The sequence below is a fragment of the Gymnoscopelus braueri genome (genome assembly GCF_963280865.1).
Source record: "Gymnoscopelus braueri genome assembly, chromosome: 15".
Taxonomy (NCBI): domain Eukaryota; kingdom Metazoa; phylum Chordata; class Actinopteri; order Myctophiformes; family Myctophidae; genus Gymnoscopelus; species Gymnoscopelus braueri.
The window spans coordinates 23,812,089-23,832,397 of NC_137620.1; the positions used below are offsets into that span (position 1 = coordinate 23,812,089).

Sequence of the window (20,309 nt, forward strand, 5' to 3'; positions counted from 1 at the left end):
GTATATCAGATGACCTCTGTGTGAAGAGAGAGTATTGCACAGAGAGAGTACTTTGTGGCGAATGAAGCCGCTCTCTGCAAAAAATGCTTAAATGTGGTTTCTTAAAAAGCTGCAGAACGCACGTAGATCTGTGGCGAGGGAAGGGAGGGGAGGGGAGGAGAACATCTAAACGCAACACGCTGTAAAAGCAAGAGCGTAAAGCGTAAAAGGACCACAAAAAAGGACCCAGAGAGAGAACACTATTCCAGGACACAGTCAAAGAAGCTGAAACCTGAGGGTCCTGACAAGCGGCAAATGTCCAGTCCAGTTCCAGACAACTTTGAGGGATGGTACAATGGTAATGATATGTTGACTTTGAGCCAAGTCAACATATCAGAGTTTGAAGCGGCCCTGACATCTGATGAGTTTTGGACTCTGTCTGGACCAACCTCGGATCGGGCCTAGATGTCAGGGCCGCCCTGACATCTAGTTAATATAATTAGTATACTCCCCCATGACAGCCAGGGCGCCTGATGGAGGAGAAGGGAACTGGTTGGAATAACGTGTTCCTTCCACGCGCTACGTCCTACCGGGGAAACTCCCCCCTGTCAGGTGATAAGAAGGTCAGTTAGCTCTCATGCATAGAGACACACGGGGACTACAAATTTCACGCCCACTTTTGAGACAGCGCCGCTACTCCCGGTCCGTTAGAACGATGAACTGCAGCTGCCAATGCATTGTGACACATACAATACTATGCAAAAACATAGTAAGCTATTGGTGATAAAGCTTAGACTTTTTACAGGGGCTAGTTACAAATTGCAGCCACCTGTAAGTGCTGTTTTAGAGCATTGGTTCTGAACCTGTGGGTCGGGGGTCCCCTAAAAAAAAAGCATGGGTTTCCGAGGCTAGGGGTCCCCAGACTCCCCACATGATTTTGGGGGGGTCCCAGATGACAGTGCAAGTGACAATTTAAGGACTTTTAAGACAATACCTTGTCAATACTTTTGTTCTGATTTGCCTTCTTTTTTGTAACAATAATTCAATAACACAATAATCACTAACAGATAAATACAGACATTTCATCATTAATTTTAACAAGTTAATTGAAATTCTTGGCTCCCTGCTAGCTCTGGTCCATAGCGTTAGAAGGAGAAGGAGTTCTCCTCCTTCTAAAGTCAGAAGGCGACTTCTTCTGTAAAGTGAAGTCGCTAGTAAATAATTATTGGCTTATTAGTTGCGGGTTGCAGTTTTTTGGGCATGTTTCTAAAGTGTAGTTGCTTATTAAGGCTTGCTTTAAAAATATATATATTTAAACCAGTGGTTCTCAAATATTTTCATGAAGACGTTTTGTGCCCAGCTGGAGCATTTGTGTTGTTAGAATGTTTCAAAATATATTCTAAATATTCCTCATTTTATTGCAAGAGTTTTTGAAATTAGCAGATTTACAAGCTCATAACGTGACACGTCCATTTAGAAAATCAGCTCATTTCAAATATCCGACGCATATAGGTTTAAAGGTGCTCATGTGATGTGGCTTAAGTTGCTTCTTTTAGGCTTGTTTTCCTAGACCTGGTTGCTTATTTCTCTCACACAATCTGGCAACACCGGTGGGCCACACCAAATTGCCTGCAGCTGGAGTCTGCTGGACGCTCTGACCTGAGAGTTTACCAGGCTAACCTGAAAGTACCATGTGGAAAAACGAAAAAGGTAAGCTACGTTTATCTGTGATTAAACTTTAATTAGAACATTCTAGAGCTTCTTCGCAGTGGTGTAAACTAAAGTAACTAAGTACATTTACTCAAATACTGTACTTAAGTACAACTTTACTAGAGTATTTACAGTTTTCAGTACTTTTACTTCTAGGCCTACTCTTAACATGACTGTCATACCATGACTGTCATGGAACCACTTGCTCCTGGTTTGTGAATGTTTTACATTTACAACTGGCACATCTACATAAACGTTCAGATTTCAAATACAAAGTACTGACCCACAAGCCATGGATGTAACAAGTTGAAGTGCACTGGCCTAAGTACCCTTATCTTCCGTATTGTTCAATTAAAAGCATTTTAATCCGATCGGCGGCCATTTTCTATTTTATTTTTAATAATGTATCAGAGTGCAATACACCCCCCAACCGATAGGGTCGCTTAGTTGAAAGCATCGAAGAAAATTTGGAGAAAATTGCTGGCGATTGGATTCAAAAGCTTTTTATTGAACAATACGGAAGATAAGGGTACTTAAACCAGTGCGCTTTAACTGGTTATATCCGTGGCCGTGAAGTAAGCACTTTATATTTGAAATCTGAACGTTCATGTAGATGTAGCAGTTGTAAATGTAAAAAAAACACAAACCAGGAACAAGTGGTTCCATGACGCTTGTGACAGACGAGCGTCTTGTGAACCATGGCTAGGCCTACTCCACTACATCTCACGATTTCAGAGGCAAATATTGTACTTAACTCCACTACAATTATTTGAAAACTTAAGTTACTAGTTACTTTGTCGATTTTGATTATTACTACAAAACTTCACCACTTCAGCCCTATATCTGCCATTTGAAAATAGCAGATCTATGCACATGCACAGCTTGTAGATCTGCTATTTTCAAAAGATTTGTATACAATGTATACATTTGAAAACTTGTGAAACGGGACATTATGCATAATGAGTACTTTCTACTTTTAGTACTTTAAGTACATTTTGATGACTTAATTTTAAGTCTGACTTCTTGTTTATGCCCCAAAATGACTGGATACAGGTTTTGTAGCCATTTGTAGCAATTGTAGTAGAACTATTAGACCTTCATTGTTAAATGTTTAAGCATGTTCTAATCATGTATAGGCTATTTTACTTTACTTAAAAAACATTTTCCAAATAGCCAAAAAATAGCCATTTTAACACTGAGGTGCCCACTCTTCCTTGGTGCCCGCCTATCCTGTTACCACACAGAACACTGCTGTGTCAGCAAGTCATTTTAGGTAAGTTTTAATTTCTCTGTCTCTCTCTGTGTATTCTTAGACATGGAAGCCTACCTAATAACATCCCCTACAGCTCCAGCCTACCCACTAACATCCCCTGCAGAAGTTCCAGCCTACCCAACATCCCGTGCAGACGTTCCAGCCTACCCAATGGCAGCTGTACCGACTGTTACAGACACAGTAGTTAAAGTTCAGCCAGGCAGGTATCAATCCCCTGCTGCAGGCTTAAAGACGGAGACTTGGAGCAGCAGCATCTTCAGCTGCTGTGAGGACCTGAATATCTGTAAGTGTCTTTCCCTGAAAAGCATGTGTATGGAGTGAAATTAGTGCCAATGGTGCAACCATACTGTGAAGGGTGGGTGTGGGAGGGTGAGAGGGGTGCGGGATTGTGATAAATTCATTTTGTAGCTTTGCCTGCATGTATCATATTTTCATTATTTGTCTGTGTCCCTGACAGGCTGTCTTGGTTTCTGGTGGGTCCGTGTATTTCCTGGCAGTTGGATTTTCTTCTGGTAACCACAAACAGAAATCCGCCCATTGCGCTCGTTTTTCATTTTTCATTTTTCATTTAGGGTCGCGTCGGTTCTTTCGCTCCCGTTCGCTCCCGTGTTTCATTTTTCATTCTTCATTTTAAAACAAGTTACGTTCGTTTCGCTCCCGTCTTTCATTTTTCATTCTTCAATAAAAAATTAAAAATGAAACGTAAGAAAACAGGGTTTTGCTTTTTCATTCTTTCATTTCTCGATCTTAATCAAAGATACTGTAAAGACAAGACCAGAAGCGGAAGTAGATTTAGTACTTAAAAATAAAAGTGATATATATATATATTAAATATAATTTTATACCGTAGGCTACATGATTATAACATTACTATGGCTACATCAATGTTAGACAGATGGACATATATATAGATAGATATATAGATAGATAGATAGATAGATAAAGATAGATAAAGATAGATAAAGATAGATAGATAAAGATAGATAGATAATATAAATATATTATACTGTAGGCTACACGGTTATAACATAAACATAATTATGATAGGCTATATTATTATATTAGGCTATTAACATTATGCAAGCTAATTATATTTACCATGGTTACGTCAATAAGAAGACAGACAGATCTATGTCTGTCTGTCTGTCTGTCTGTCTGTCTGTCTGTCTGTCGGACGGACGGACGGACGGACGGACGGGCAGATATAGGGTGCGTTCGGAACTGAGCGCACTGGCCAATACAAACTAATAGGCGAGTGCGCTCCGGTGTGCAATTTCCGAACGCACCCATAGGCCTACGTGATTCTCTTCTTTTCATTTAGACATGCGTTTTTTCATCCAAAATGTGTGTTATATTTATATTATTTAGTTGCAGCATGATTAATTAATAGCAATATTACGGAATAGGAAAACAGAAACAAATCTACCTATATAATTTGAACTTGGAAAGTTGGGTAGAGACTTGAGAGCTATAGGCGTTGCTACTCATTGAACCATCGAAATTACATCTCTGCTGACGTTTTAATCGGATACAGCATAGGTGGACACTAGGGACATCTGGGCACCAGGAAGAGTGGGTACATGTGTGCACTGCCTGCAGAGATTGAATTCTTTATTAACAATGATTATTAACACCAGTTTTCCTGGTGCCCAGTCTTCCTGGTGCCCAGATTTCCCTAGCGCCCACTCTTCTCCACCCCTAAGTGCCCACTCTTCCAAGTGCTCACATGTCCCTAATGCCCACTCGTCCAAGGTGCCCAGTTATCCCTAGTGCCCAGAATGTTTTGGTGCCCACCTATCCTGGCTGTTACCGTTACTAGCCTATACATAAATACACACTGCAGTTATTTCCACACAGTAGCCTACAATTGAAATGGCCTATATAGCGGAACAGATTAATATCTTCAAATAACTGGTAGCTGCTTTCACTAATGCCCTGTCAGTCATCAGTGTAAGGGTTTGACAATATTATGCCCGTAGAAAGCACTGCCGTCTGCAACGATGAAGCAGCCTTAAAGCTCAGCAGGTCATGTTATAGATACAGCATGTTAGATTTCCTCAATACACAATAATAAACATCTGCAGATGTTCTATCAGACAGTGGTTGCAGCGTCCTTTTCTATGCTGTGGTGCGCTGGGGAGGCAATATAGGCAAAGGGACACACTCAGACTGGACAGACTGAGGGTACCATACGTGCGCTCCCGGTGCTATCTATCTATCTATCTAATGCAGTAACCTAAAACATTTTTTTTTTAAAATGAAGCACTCATTGTCTCAAGTGTTTCAGAATCGGTATAAACAAACGTGAATACTATCAATACAAAAGATACAATGCAACTTTGGACTGGTACATCAGAGCTTATCAATATTCGGTGTCTGTCTGTCTGTCTGGATGGACGGACGGACGGACGGACGGACTTACGGACAGATTGATAAGTAGACTTGATTATATTATATTATTTTTCATTTTTCATTTACACATGCGCCTTTTCATCCAAAATGTGTGTTATACTATTTACTTGTAGCATAGTTAATTAATAGTCCCTGTTTGCGTAGCCCCCAAATCGGGCTCCCCAAGTTTTGCTCGCTGTGTGAATGATACTGTGATTATACTGTGATTCAAATACAATGGATTTTGTCTTTGAGATGTTCAGGACCACCACCCACTCTGATATTGGTTCCTTGTTAAGAGCTACAGACAGGTCTTCCACATAGTAGCAGACAAAGTTGTGTCGTCAGAATACATGGCTATAGACGCCTTAACAGACGACGTCACACTGATACGAAACAGTATGCGCGCGCATGTCGGCAGCAAAAGAACCCCACCGCTCATAAGATGCAATGTAAAAGTGGTCACAGTCTCACGTGTAAAAATGCATCCCATCAAACTTTCAGATGCTGTTTCTCTCCCAGTGTGGAGGAAGAATGCTTAGGATTTTTTTCTGATCTCTCGCTCTTGAAATATATAATCCTTGGTTTCTGTTGTGTGTAAACAATAATAACAATTCAAAGCAGTTGTCCTCAAAACTCCACCTCCAGTGGCTGTCAACTGTCATATAAGAACGGAGAGAGCGCTCTATGATCATGGCACCAGAACCTGCTTGGCTCGCGCAGCAGCAGCCCGTCAAGACTAATTTATGCTCCGTCCCGCGAAGGTGTCGCGCACAGAGAACGGCCGAGAATAGCAGATCTCCAAGCTCACAGCGGTCGCATCCGTGACGAGGTTGTGAGCTTGTATGTCAGCTGTTCTCGGTGCGCAATGCCGTTAAGCGATGGAGTATATATGTGTTGCCTGCAGGGCGCACTCCACTAGCCTACACACAGAAGAGGTTGAATGAACTGAAACAAGCTCACCCCAAAACAACAGGTTTGGGGATCTGTTGGGAATTGATTACATGAAACAGTTACCTGTGCGTCCAGTCTCAATGTTTGTAAACAAATAATTGGTCTATTGGCCCTGTCTAAGACCAGTGGCATGTCATTTGTAAATATGTCACACCAATATGAACCCCCCCCCCCCCCCCCCCCCACCTGGCTTCCCAATCCCCCACAGAGCTTTTATAAATGTGGCAACTGTGCTCAGTGCTCTAATTCGTCAAATACCAAATGTTTTACCCATCCACCTACTGGTAAAAAATATAAAATATCCTTATTTATAAATTGTAACTCAACCCATGTGGTATACATGCTTAAATGTCCCTGCATGTGGACTGGCATACATTGGTCAAACTAAGAGACCACTTAAACTCGTATTGGTGAGCACAAAACTGCTATTCCTACTAACAACCCTGAATATGCCATGGCAGGCACTATCAACAAGCAAAGCATGGCTCCCCAGCATCCCTTAAATTCTGGGGAATAGAGAAAATCTTGCAGCCTCATCACGGGGTGGTGACATCATTAATAAATTGCTTCGCAGAGAAGTACTATGGATCCACAACCTTAACACCCATGGTCTACTCTAAACGAAGAGCAGAGCCTTTCTTGCTTCCTGTAGACGGTCCCTGAGGCTTTCAAGTGTATTTTGTGTTTTTGGTGCCTTTCATTTTTGAAAATGTTCTCTTTTTTGCATTGTGTCTTAAAAAGATCTAACATGTTTTGGTATTGGCCTAATATTTTCCGTCCCTTATTTCTATATGTACACTGCTTTAACTTTATCTTGATATGGCATTATATGGTTTTACTATTTTGTATATATTTTGCAATATGTCTAATAGTCCATACCCAGAGCCAACCCCAATCACCACTGATTGTCGCTACCTTGAGGCTGTGACGTGTAGTACTAGGTAATTACCATGAAACAGAGGGCCATCTATCATTGGCTCAATAAATTATTTCTATTCATTTTTGGCACATTATTCCTTAATTTACAGTAGATCTGCCAGTCATCCAGACTGACAGATTCACTTGCCTTTTGCTTTGCAGTGTTTCTAAAGCCATGCAGTTCTTAATTTCCAATCCAAGGTGCTCTTATACAGGTTAGTTTGTTTTCTATCTGGAGCATGCTTGTCAGCTATTGACAAAAATAACTGCATAAACAAATTCAAAGCCTTACGCAGCCGCCAGTTAGCTGGCTTGTTCTTTCTTCCTGGTGGTGTGTTGTGCGGGAGCATTTCATTGAAGGTATAGGCCTATGTATGTGCTTTATTAACTGTTTATTTTCTTATAAATTAGGCTAAGCAAAACCCCGAGTGTAGTCCTGGCTCTGCAGGTGCTCGTCGTCAGTGGGATACATTGCCCCACACACCTGTTGAACAATATATCAATGCGGACGGTGCTGTTTATGGTACGAAATGCCTTGTTTTTAGCACGCACTATTAATGAATTAATGAACGCGCCTATATATAGACCCCTTAACAGACGACGTCACACTGATAAGAACCAGTATGCGTGCAACCAGTATGCGCGCAATGAAACCTATTCTATCAGGTCTCGCTAAGACGCGTCTCACCACCAGCCAACACACAAGAGGGGGTTGGAGGGGGTTGAAACAATCACCTGTGCGTCCAGTCTCAATGTTAGTAAACAAATAATTGGTCTATACACTGTAGGATAACATAAATTAGGATGCGTAAAGGTGCGTGCCTGGATAGTGTCGCTTCTGATCACTTCGTGCGGCTGTAGGCCATTAATAGAGGTAAGGGTTGGCCTGCGTATATTGTATATATATTATATAGATTATAGCAACAACTAACGATGTCTGCTTTCAAATAGGCCCACTAATGGCCAACTGAACATTTTTAACCCAACTGTTATAATGTTTTTGAAATCCCCAGCAGTTACAAAGGTTGTTTTTCTCCTTGCAACACTATTATGAATCAGATATATCAAGATGCATACATGTACTTTAGCCAATCTATTTAATTTAGACATCAGCTTTTTCATCCAAAATGTGTTGGCTTTAGTTGCAGTATGATTAATAGTAATACAACCTGACGACTTTAAGTCATACAGTGTTTACCAACCATGGCAATCGAGGAAACCGAAAAGAACAGATCTGCCCAGACTAGTGAGATGTGAACCTCTTAACTGTGGGGGGTAGTTCATATTGTATTGGTAGGAGGTGGCACCAAGAGAGAGCCACGGTAGAACATTGAAGCGGCCATCGCCTGGTGGTCAAATCTGGGATTGCAATAGTTCTACATTTAAAACGCCACTGCGCATGCTTCTACCGTTTGAAACCCACAGGTTGTCGAGGCGCAAGCCGCGCAACGCTATTGATTCTCACCAGTAGAATATGTAAAATGTATTGAATGAATCCAAAACCTGTAAAATGACATCCTGCACATTGCCGTGGCCCGTGGGTGATGATTTTGTATTACTTTATTATTTTTACACAAATAATGCCAAAAAAGAGGGGGAGATATTTAACCAATAGAGCTCTAATCATAATGATTAGAGCCCTATTTGTTCTCTACTGGTTTAACAATTCCCCTCATTTTTTTTGGCGTTATTGACCATATAATGCAAGAGGTTATTTGTGTTATTTGTGTAACTTGTAATCAATGAACAACCAAACGTCCAGACTCCAGTGCGCAATGGAGGGGAGAGATTGAGCTCGATCGTTCATGGTGATTATTCCAAAAGTATTACAATTATGACAAACATAGGCTACAACCGTATGTAACCATTTGTAAGGAATGATCCCATCACGGGCACTGTGTGCCATAGGGCAGGGTCTGAATATTGTAGCGTAACTATTATACATCCAAGTTCATGAGATTCCAGATTTCCAGCCAGTTGTAAAGACTCGATTTAAAATTACTACTGCAATATCAACATTGTTACATTTGGACACCTGGATTTCCTAGGTCTATATCCTTCTATAGGCCTACTGTGGACAGAGTAGACAGACAGACAGACAGACAGACAGACAGACAGACAGACAGACAGACAGACAGAAACGGTCAGAGACGCACCAGTACCACAGAGTGCTAGTATGGAGCTTGTTGTTGCGTCTTTGAACAGTTCACACAGCGAGCAAAACTTGGGGAGCCCGATTTGGGGGCTACGCAAACAGGGACTATTAATAATATAACACATTTTGGGTGAAAAGGCGCATGTGTAAATGAAAATAAAATAATATATTGGCTATAATCAAGTCTACTTATCAATCTGTCCGTAAGTCCGTCCGTCTGTCCATCCAGACAGACAGACACCGAATATTGATAAGCTCTGATGTACCAGTCCAAAGTTGCATTGTATCTTTTGTATTGATAGTATTCACGTTTTGTTTATACCGATTCTGAAACACTTGATGACAATGAGTGGCTATTAATTAATCATGCTGCAACTAAATAATATAAATATAACACACATTTTGGATGAAAAAACGCATGTCTAAATGAAAAGAAGAGAATCACGTAGGCCTATATCTGCCCGTCCGTCCGTCCGTCCGTCCGTCCGTCAGACAGACAGACAGACAGACAGACAGACAGACAGACAGACAGATATAGATCTGTCTGTCTTCTTATTGACGTAACCATGGTAAATATAATTAGCTTGCATAATGTTAATAGCCTAATATAATAATAGCCTATCATAATTATGTTTATGTTATAACCGTGTAGCCTACAGTAGGCCTATAATATATTTTTATATTATCTATCTATCTTTATCTATCTATCTATCTATCTATCTATCTATCTATCTATCTATCTATCTATCTATCTATATATATGTCCATCTGTCTAACATTGATGTAGCCATAGTAATGTTATAATCATGTAGCCTACGGTATAAAATTATATTTAATATATATATATATCACTTTTATTTTTAAGTACTAAATCTACTTCCGCTTCTGGTCTTGTCTTTACAGTATCTTTGATTAAGATCGAGAAATGAAAGAATGAAAAAGCAAAACCCTGTTTTCTTACGTTTCATTTTTTATTTTTTATTGAAGAATGAAAAATGAAAGACGGGAGCGAAACGAACGTAACTTGTTTTAAAATGAAGAATGAAAAATGAAACACGGGAGCGAACGGGAGCGAAAGAACCGACGCGACCCTAAATGAAAAATGAAAAATGAAAAACGAGCGCAATGGGCGGATTTCTGTTTGTGGTTACCAAAAGAAAATCCAACTGCCAGGAAATACACGGACCCTGGTGCCCATTTTGTTTGGCTTGTCAGACTACCTCAGATTTTGGAGATGGTCTGTGCATGCCTATGGTGGACTGTCTCTGTGTCCCGCTGGCATCGCTAGTATGGGGGCCGCTAGCATGTACCAGGTGCACAGTTTCTGCCGCTGCTCTTGCCACGAGGACTGCTCTTAGAGAGAGGTACCACATACAGGTAAATATCACACAACTAAAAAGGTTTTAGCACTTCAGAGCCCTGTGCCTGTGGAACTTTGGCAAGCAAATGAAGTGACTTGTCCTTTAAATACCTTCTTAAAACATACTACAGAGTCTTACAGACTGGCTTTTATCAGGAGTTTACCCCTAAAGTTTTCCCCTCTTTTTTCATACTTACAGAAGTAAGATGTAACCATGAGATGTAAATCATAAAGACTTTACACACTCCTCATAGATGTGTGAAGAAATATGAAAAGCTCCTCATGAAATATGCTTTCAATTAGTGCTATAATTAAAGGCCAAAACCTCCACACCCTTTGTCCGATTGACAACAACCATAATTGAGTGAGTGTTCCCTGGAAGCATAATTATATGAGCTGTGAACCAATTAATTTGAGACGGGGCATGGCCTATCACCATGAGCCTGCCCATTGTTCCGACGGTCCATTATTCCGAAACCCCAATAGTCAGAAAAAGTTCCCATTGGACCAAATCCCATTAGACCCAGAAGTTTTCACTCACTGTATTGTATTCAGAAAACAAATTCCCATTGTTCCGGCGATCCACTGATCCGAAAATGCGCACTCTTTCCGTGGTGCTGAGTTGGTTGAAATGCCGCAAAAATAAATGTTAGAATGTCTATTGTATTCTTACCCACTGCAATTGTGAGGAATGAGGATGTCATCCCTACTTAACCAGAAAGATCAACATTCTTGTATCTGGATCCCAGCTGCTGTCCACTCATCAGGCAGTAGAAGGCCTAATGCAGGGATGTCAAAATTACTTTTTGACTGTGTGCGTACTGAGTAAAATTCTAGACTACTGATTTCACGTGTAGGACTAAACGGGAATGTGTACTAATGTGTAATTGTTAGTATGAGGTCACTACCATGATCATTCAGGCCCACATTAATGGGATTAAACCGATGTTGTCGCTTGCTGTTTTGTATCCTAGGTGTGTGAGTCTCCTCTGTTCTTTAAGCATTATATTCAATGTTCGTAAGTGCACAGTAAAATCAGTGTTCAGTTACCTCTGAAAGCGTAAAATGGACCCATAAAGATCAAGTGTTATAATTTCAGTTATATTTATACAATGGATTTTGCTTTGAGATAGTCTTGTGTCAACTGACAAGCACACATGTCATCTTATGGACGCCAGCTTATTTATAAAGTGAATAATGTTTTCTCTGTGACTCTCCCCTCTGTTGTCCCCTCAGGGTTCCATGTGTGATGACTGCACCACTGTCACTTTCTGCACACCTTGTGCCTGGTGTCAGATGGCCCGCGAATTGAAGCAGCGCAGACAGCCCTCGTATACCACTCACACAACCACAGTCTACAACATGCTTAACCAGGAACAAACCACCGTCTTTCAGCAGTTTGACTAATTACCTTTTAATTATACCTTCTAGGCTACTATCCATGTTCAGCCCCTGTTACTGTAGAACAGACCCCATATTATGAGGGATTTTCTTTGGCGACCCCATCACCGACCCATTTGTGTGCCTCAGCAAGAGCTTGTGTGTGTTGTCTTGTGTTGCTGCTTGTTCTCGGTCGGTGTTTGAGGTGAAGCTGTGTGTGTGTGTGTGTGTGTGTGTGTGCGTGTGTTTTTTACCGTTTCTTGATGAAACAAAATATTTGTTCTTTTGTATTTGAAGTTTTCACTCACTGTATTGTGAGTGTGTGTGTGTTTTTTACCGTTTCTTGATGAAACAAAATATTTCTTCTTTTGTATTTGAAGTTTTCACTCACTGTATTGTTAAGTTATGTTGTATAATTCCTGCATTGGGGGAACCCACAGCAGAGAAGGCACTCCCTCAATCGTAGGCTCTGTCAGAGGTTGGTTGTGTCCACTTACAAGTGTATGTAAATAAATAACATGATTCCCACTTTTGTTTGCGAGCCTTTATTACAGAATTACAGGTTTTGCCATCACACTTTGATTCTATTCCTCCATGGTGCCTCCAACGAACACAGCGGTCTGTGTTCGTGGATAGGCAGCCAGCAGGGAATTGTCGCTGCGCAAGTGTGACTCATACAGGTTGGTTGGGGTGCCAAGGACCAAGGGTTGGTATCAACCAGGGACGAAGCTAGGATTTGACAAGACCTGGGGCTTTGCCCAAAGCACTACAGGATTGTGTTCCGACCTGCTAATCTTTTTGGGGTGGTCCCTTCTTTTTGTTTCTTAAGAAACGTATTATGTGCTATACCTACCTAGTGGTACAAAGAAAGTATCACTAATTGCATGAGAGGCGTGTGGGTCAATAGACATGTACGCTTACAAAATTAACTCGGTAAGGATCACCATAATATGGTGATCCTTACCGAGTTAATTCACTTATATTATAAGTGAATAACAAATGTCCTTACAAAGCCCAACAATGGTCAATGGACATATTGATATATATATATACATTCAACTGATATATACTGTATGTGTAACTACAATGGAGTAGACCAATAGAAACGAGAATGAATCACATGGTAAAGAATATTGACATTAGGAGGACTTGAAGGTTCTAAGGAGGAAATGAAGGCCTCTGTCAAGAGGAACCCTACCTAGACAACACAACGGAGAAGAAGTGGGGTATTAAAATAACAGTATGCAGCAACCAAGAGAATCTTGAAAACAATGATAACGGTTCAGGGTTGCCCTACCCCCAAAATGACTCAAAATGAGAAATAAAGAAGCATAGTAGGGGTTAACCTAAGTAAGGAATTACAGAAAGTACCTAATATAATGATCCATTAAGACCCCATACCACTGTATCTAGGGTAGAGATCCTGAATAAAGCATTGTTGTCACCTCCCCTAGGTTTGACCACAAGAGGGACATGTCCTCAAGAGGCGCCTGTTTGTGGCTACAGTGGCAGTGGTGGAAAAAGTACTCAAATGTTTTACTTAAGTAAAAGTATCAATACTGCAAAATAGAAGTACTCTGTTACAAGTAAAAGTCTGGTGTGTAAAATGTACTTGAGTAAAAGTACAAAAGTATTGGTATCAAAATGTACTTAAAGTACCAAAAGTAAAAGTACTGAAATGTTTGAAAATAGCCGATCTACAAGCTCACAACGCGTCGCGATGCGTTGTGAGCTTGTAGATCTGCTATTTTCAAATAGCCTTGGTATAAAATAGCGCCAAAGTGGTTAATGCATGTTTCATGATATAATAATTTATATCTGGAAAAATAACTAGTCACTAAAGTTTTCAAATAATTGTAGTGGAGTAAAAGTGCAATATTTGCCTCTGAGATGTAGTGGAGTAGAAGTAAAAGTATTGGAAATTGGAAATACTCAAGTAAAGTACAAATACCTAGAAATTTTACTTAAGTACAGTACTTAAGTAAATGTACTTAGTTACTTTCCACCACTGCAGTGGAGTCAGTGCTGCTGTATGGGACCGAGACATGGATGCTCACAGCACAGCAGGAAAAGGCCCTGTATGGATGGTGTCTACTCAAGAATGCTTTGAATGGCACTTGATGTCACATGGGTGGACCACAAGGTCAGAGAGACGGATGAGGCTGGCAGGGCACTGCGTCAGGCACCCGGAATTGTCAGCGGGCAGATTGACACTGTGGGAGCCAGCCAAACCAAGGTACAGCTAGGAGGGGAAATAGGTTCACCATGTACTGTATGTAGACACTGTGTCTGTGTTTCAGAGCTAACAAACAACACTGCTGATGCTTGACAGGAGGGTGTGATTCAAGAGTCCTGAGTTGGTGTCGGCTAGTCTGCACTCTCGCATCTCATTCGTATTTTAATGAGGAAGTGCAATATTGGGCTTGGTGGAAGTGTGCTGCCACAATATTTTGAAATCATATAAACGACATTCGATGCCGTACAACTAATGACACACCTGATCTTAAACCATTTTCCAGTAACAGGGTGGTTAAATGTATGGCATCTGTAAATGAAATTGCATTGAGCACATGTCACATTTATAATTACCATCAGGAAAATTATTGAGAAAGTGTTAGGTGTTGTCTGACGCAGAATGTTGTGACCTGACCAGTAGGTCCATCAGGTTTGGTATATACTAATTTATATGCGGAGGAACTGAAAAATATTTACCATTGGTGGGCTCTGAACTTAAAATACACCAGTTCTTTCTATAAATCTTGTTTTTTTTTCAAAATGTAGACCCAAAGGAGAATACTGAATCAAACAATTTGTTGTTCTCTTACTGTTCTCTCCTTAGTTTAAAGGCAATATTGTTGGGTACAGCCATGGAATTTAACTGCAGCAGGTTGGATCCATTCATCAGGATAACCACGCTGTTTGAAGCGTAAAATTAATCTTAACTACACATCCTATGTACGTATGTACGTTTGAACTGTCGCATTGGAAATCATTCTTGTGTAGAATGTAAACTACCATGAAGTAGGGAATTGCGGTATGTGGCCTTTCTGTTGTTTTATTTAATGACCAGGGCGTCAAGAAAATGTATATGAAAACGGTCAGAAGCAATGGTGTAGGCTAGTCGGCTACTTTAAGAAAGAAGTACTGTTATTTAAAAGCTGATGTCACCTCAGTCGCAGACCCAGTCCAAATCAGAAAGATATCCTATGTAACATTTCTAAAGCTGAATGTGTGAAAGAAAGGGAGTAAAATTAGAATTAAATATCAGATTGGTTTAAGGAGCCCAACATAGAAGTTGAAATTTTTTAGGGCCATCTTACGCCTGAAAGATCTCACTGAAAAACCGGTACAGTCAGAGAGACACATTTGTAGTATGCTTATCTCCTGTTGTTTCTGTAATATATTATGTAGGCTATATGTTTTTCAGCTACAGTGCACCATATGATTTCAAATTAAATTCTTTACATTATGGAAGTGTGCGAGTTGCATGAAAATAGATACTTATACGCATACTGTGCAGTGTGCACATACAGTACTGTACGTACATAGCCTAGATATAGGAAACAAATATTTAGAAGTACCCATGCAAACTGCACCTTTAATGTGCTATGACTAATGTAATTACATACTTAGTTATTTTTCTTAACCTTCTACTCCTGTTAATTATGTTGTTGTTGTTGTTTTTGTTGTTATTGCTGTTACAATGTTGAGGAGACAAAATCAATTAAAAAAAAGTCTTCTTATTTTTTTTAAACAACTTTTATTTTCGGCGAATCAATACATTGAGTGATTAATTATACATTTTACACAATGAATTCAGTTCTTGAATCTTGAAAATCCACCATCAATTAACAATTGTAATACCAGAGCAGGAGATGAAGCTGGCATTAAAATAAGTGGCTAAATGTACAGTTAAGTTATTTCACGGATTACTGTCAAATTGTTATAGTAATTGATTCGGTAAGCTACTGTGGTATCTGAACCACTGACTTTACTATGTTTTGGTAAATATTCTACAGCACTTTTGTAGTTGCCAACAATGCCATATTGTAGTTAGTTTGATGTTCCAGAGGTGTGTATGAATGGTTGTAGAATGGATTGAGTCTTCACTCCAGTCAGTGAGGTTACTTGCATCCGATTTATTTCATAGTACAAACAGAGTTCCTATGGACCCTGAGGTCCCTCCAACAGCCTCACGGCCTTGGAGTAGCACACACTCTAAGTTTACATTTTAGTCAATCTTTATAGTACATTTAGAAAAAGAGGAGGACATGTGTGGCTGGGTCAGCCCGAATGTCTCTATCTGGAGAGGTGATTGCATCACTCTTTGATCCACTTGCTAATCTACAATTCGGGTGGGCTAGGAAGGAAGACATGGAGACAGTGTCTTGTGGCTTTGTTGTTCCCTGTGCTTTCCAGGTAAAACAAAGAGAATGCTAATTGTACCCCCCACCCAGGTCAGGGCCAACAGTCACCTCTCTGTCTGTACAGGCCAAAGTAGACTTGTAATCCTATAGTAATTCTAACATATGGCTTAGATGTGTATGTTATGCTATGAATGTCAATAGTTGATGGGTAAAATTTTAATTGATGCATGCTGCTTTGTCATTTTAGCAAACACTATGTGAGTTACAAGATTGCCCCAACGCTAACATCTGTCAAACTGTCTTAATATACGTATGACCTCAAACCTCTCAACTCAGGATGCTATGCCAGGATGTGGCTTTGCAAGATACATGGAACACTACAACTGATGCTCTGCTTCTCTTAATAAGCTGATGGAAAGAACACTTTGTGAGGAAGCTGGGTGAAGAATTATAAATTAAAAACAACTCACAGAACCTGGCGTTTCATCAGACACTTTATTCATTACATATTATATGCCCTGTTTTAGATGTTGTCCTATGACAGTGACAAAAGTGAAAATAGCTGTTCTACAAGCGATGATCGTGAGGCAATTCATGAGCTTGTAGATCTGATAGTTTAATTAAAATGTTCCGCCTATAATGGCATGCCCAAGAAGGGGACGACAGATTTATGCAAATTGACTGAAACTAAATGATACAGTAATTCCTCCCCCTTATATTGGTTGCATTATTTGTTTCTCCTCAAAAGTTTAAATGCACCGAACATAATCACCTTCCACGCCATCAACCCTCACCGCAACTCACCTCACCGTTACTCTTGTTTCAGAGCAGCCAATCAGAACACTGCATGGCATGCATCACAGAATCTTAATATATCCTAGTTGACACTTCTCACGATGAAAGAAGAGGAATAACTGAGCTAATGGGGTTCAGTTTGGCTCTTGGCCTTGAACCGTAGATGAAGTGGAGTAGCATAGACTTAATTCACCTTTAGAGGAAGTTTAATATTGCTCTGCTTTATACAGATTTGTTTTGGATACTAAACTTAATACTTTGCACCATTGTCTATTTCTACCCAAGTTTGAAAATAGATTCTTTAACTGGTCCCTCTACACACGAAGTCACGGTAAGTCCCTGGGAGAGCATCCTTGTATGATTACTTCAACATGTTTATTTAACCCTTGCATTGTGTTAGAAAACTGCATCCACTTCTGGTGTTAGCGGGTCAAATTTGACCCGTGATTTATATCAGCCCAAAATACTCAAAAAATAAGTATTTTCATTATTCTTTTTCTCCCACCTCATAGCTGACTTGTAATGCATTCATATCCATGTAAACACCTTTTAAAATATTATGTTGAGTTAGGGCTAGGGTTTCATCTTTCAATATATCTCGTTTTCTATTATAAAAATGTAAAAATTCACTCATTAAATTTCCTATAATGAAGGCAATGGATAATGATGTTATTTAGCTATAATAGAATAATTACGAATAATAATTAGAACACACTTGCAAAAAAATTAATTAAAAAAATACTTGTTTTCGTTTTGTAACTTAAAAAAATGTTAAAATTATTAAAAATAGCGACACTAGTGGTGTTAGGGTCCGAAATGACCCGTATACCATAGAAGGTAAAAAGTCATTTATTTTTCATAAACTCAAACTTTATTTTACTCCTGATAGCAAATGCTAATTGAGGACAAGTCTCTCTCACTCTCAAACATGTAAACATTGAATATTGACAATTTGGGGGGGAATTGAGCCACACTTCTTTGCCGGGTCATTTCGGACCCTAACACCACAAGTGTCACTTCTTTTTTTTGAGACCATCAGAATTAATTAAAATGATGATAAATAATTTTGTTGCGTTAAAATGGCTATTTCTGAGGATATCATGAAGCCTCGTTCCAATAAAGAAATGTAAAGGGTACTTTTTACCTATTCAAACTTGAAAACGGGTCAAAAAAGACCCTAACACAATGGAAGGGTTAAACCAGTGTTTGGTCTTAGGGAGACACAAGATAGAAGTCGGGTTGAGAAAATGAGACTTACAGCTATATGGGTACATCTCTGTGCATGAATTATAACTGGTTGTCCCCAGATAGGCAGTGGGTCACTTTGAGACATGTATATGTATTTAAAAAAATAAAATAAATAAGAAAATGGGGGGTAAAAAAATTAGCTAAAAGTAGAATGTGCAGCCATTTAGCCAACAACTAATAGGTTGCCTCTGAGACATTAGAGTGAGAGCCCTTTTGGAGTGAAAGAACATCTCGAGTTTCTCGAAGGTTAGATATTCTCAACTGTTAAGGTCCTTACACACCGGCGAATATGCGAATATACACAAAATTCGGACTCGTTCCGAATAATTAAAAGACGCTTTTTCGCTTCGCGAAACTGATGTGGACGCTTGCATTGACTTTATAAGGTTTAAAAAAAAAACGTATTTATTCGCATGAAGAATTCGCCCCGGTGTGTAAGGACCTTTAAGGAGCGAAAAAGCGTCTTTTAATTATTCGGAACGAGTCCGAATTTTGCGTATATTCGCATATTCGCCGGTGTGTAAGGACCTTTAGGATGTTATTTATGTACAGTACCATTTGTACTACATGTAAGATACTGGCCTGGCTACATAACTTATCTGTTTACTGTCCTTAACTGTATGAGTGATGTTAACATCTGTGGCTGAATAATGTTCATATGATTAATTTCTGTTCAATTCATTAAAAAACAACAAGTGGTTTATCTATAATATCAGAATGTTACACAAATTAGAGAGAAGCGAGCGGAGCGGCACTGAAGTTTCCCATTCAACTCTGCTTACTTGCTCTGATAAAACATATTTAATTGGATGTAGATCACCCGGTAGGCTACACATTACAGTTTCAGCAAATAACATAAATTTTGAAGCCCTTAGCTGGGGGCACCTGGTAGTAGAAGTCTGGCTGTGATTTTGAGTGTGTTATCATCTCTCTCCCCCTCTCTGTCTGTCTGTCTCTCCCCCTCTCTGTCTGTCTATCTGTCTGTCTCTCCCCCTCTCTCTCTGTCTGTCTGTCTGTCTGTCTGTCTGTCTCTCCCCCTGTCTGTCTGTCTGTCTGTCTGTCTCTCCCCCTCTCTCTCCCCCTGTCTGTCTGTCTGTCTCTCCCCCTGTCTCTCCCCCTGTCTGTCTGTCTCTCTGTCTGTCTGTCTCTCTCTCTCTCTCTCTCTCTCTCTCTCTCTCTCTCTCTCTCTCTCTCTCTCTCTCTCTCTCTCTCTCTCTCTCTCTCTCTCTCTCTCTCTATAGACATGGCAGTAACAGTCCAGCCAGCCATGAATCAATACCCAGCAGGCTTTAAGGACCAGGTTTGGAGTACCAACCTTTGTGGCTGCTGTGAGGACATGAGCACCTGTGAGTGTCTTTCCCTGAAAAGATTCTGTGCATGCATGCGTGTGTGTGTGTGTGTGTGTGTGTGTGTGTGTGTGTGTGTGTGTGTGTGTGTGTGTGTGTGTGTGTGTGTGTGTGTGTGTGTGTGTGTGTGTGTGTGTGTGTGTGTGTGTGTGTGTGTGTGTGTGTGCGTGCGTGTGTGTGTGTGTCTCATGCCGTGCGTGTGTGTGTTTATAGTAATTTGGCACCATGTCTTTCACTTCATCAGAAATCAGACTACAGACTTACAGTTTCACTTTTACATAAATGAATCTAAGCCTACATTCGATCCCCAGTGTGCCTTTCTGGTTGCAGCCTTGCCCACATGTATCATATTGCTGTTTTGTATCTCCATATTTCATCTTTTTACGTTAAAATATAAATTAATACCCTATTTTATGTCATATGACAGTGTCAC

At 40.1% G+C, this 20,309-nt stretch overlaps 1 protein-coding gene across 2 annotated transcripts in view; it reads left to right on the forward strand.

Annotated features, from left to right (window-relative positions):
- Positions 1-20,309, forward strand: part of LOC308101901 (cornifelin homolog B-like) — an 83,973-nt gene that overhangs the window by 61,326 nt on the left and 2,338 nt on the right. The window contains exons 1-2 of one of the 2 annotated variants that reach the window (XM_080451438.1): positions 17,306-17,613; positions 19,772-19,876. In XM_080451438.1, the coding sequence (XP_080307564.1) occupies positions 19,774-19,876 (103 nt within the window). In that variant the 5' untranslated portion in view covers positions 17,306-17,613; positions 19,772-19,773. Of the gene's footprint in view, positions 1-17,305; positions 17,614-19,771; positions 19,877-20,309 lie in introns of those variants that run through there. The other variant, XM_080451439.1, reaches the window with a different exon arrangement.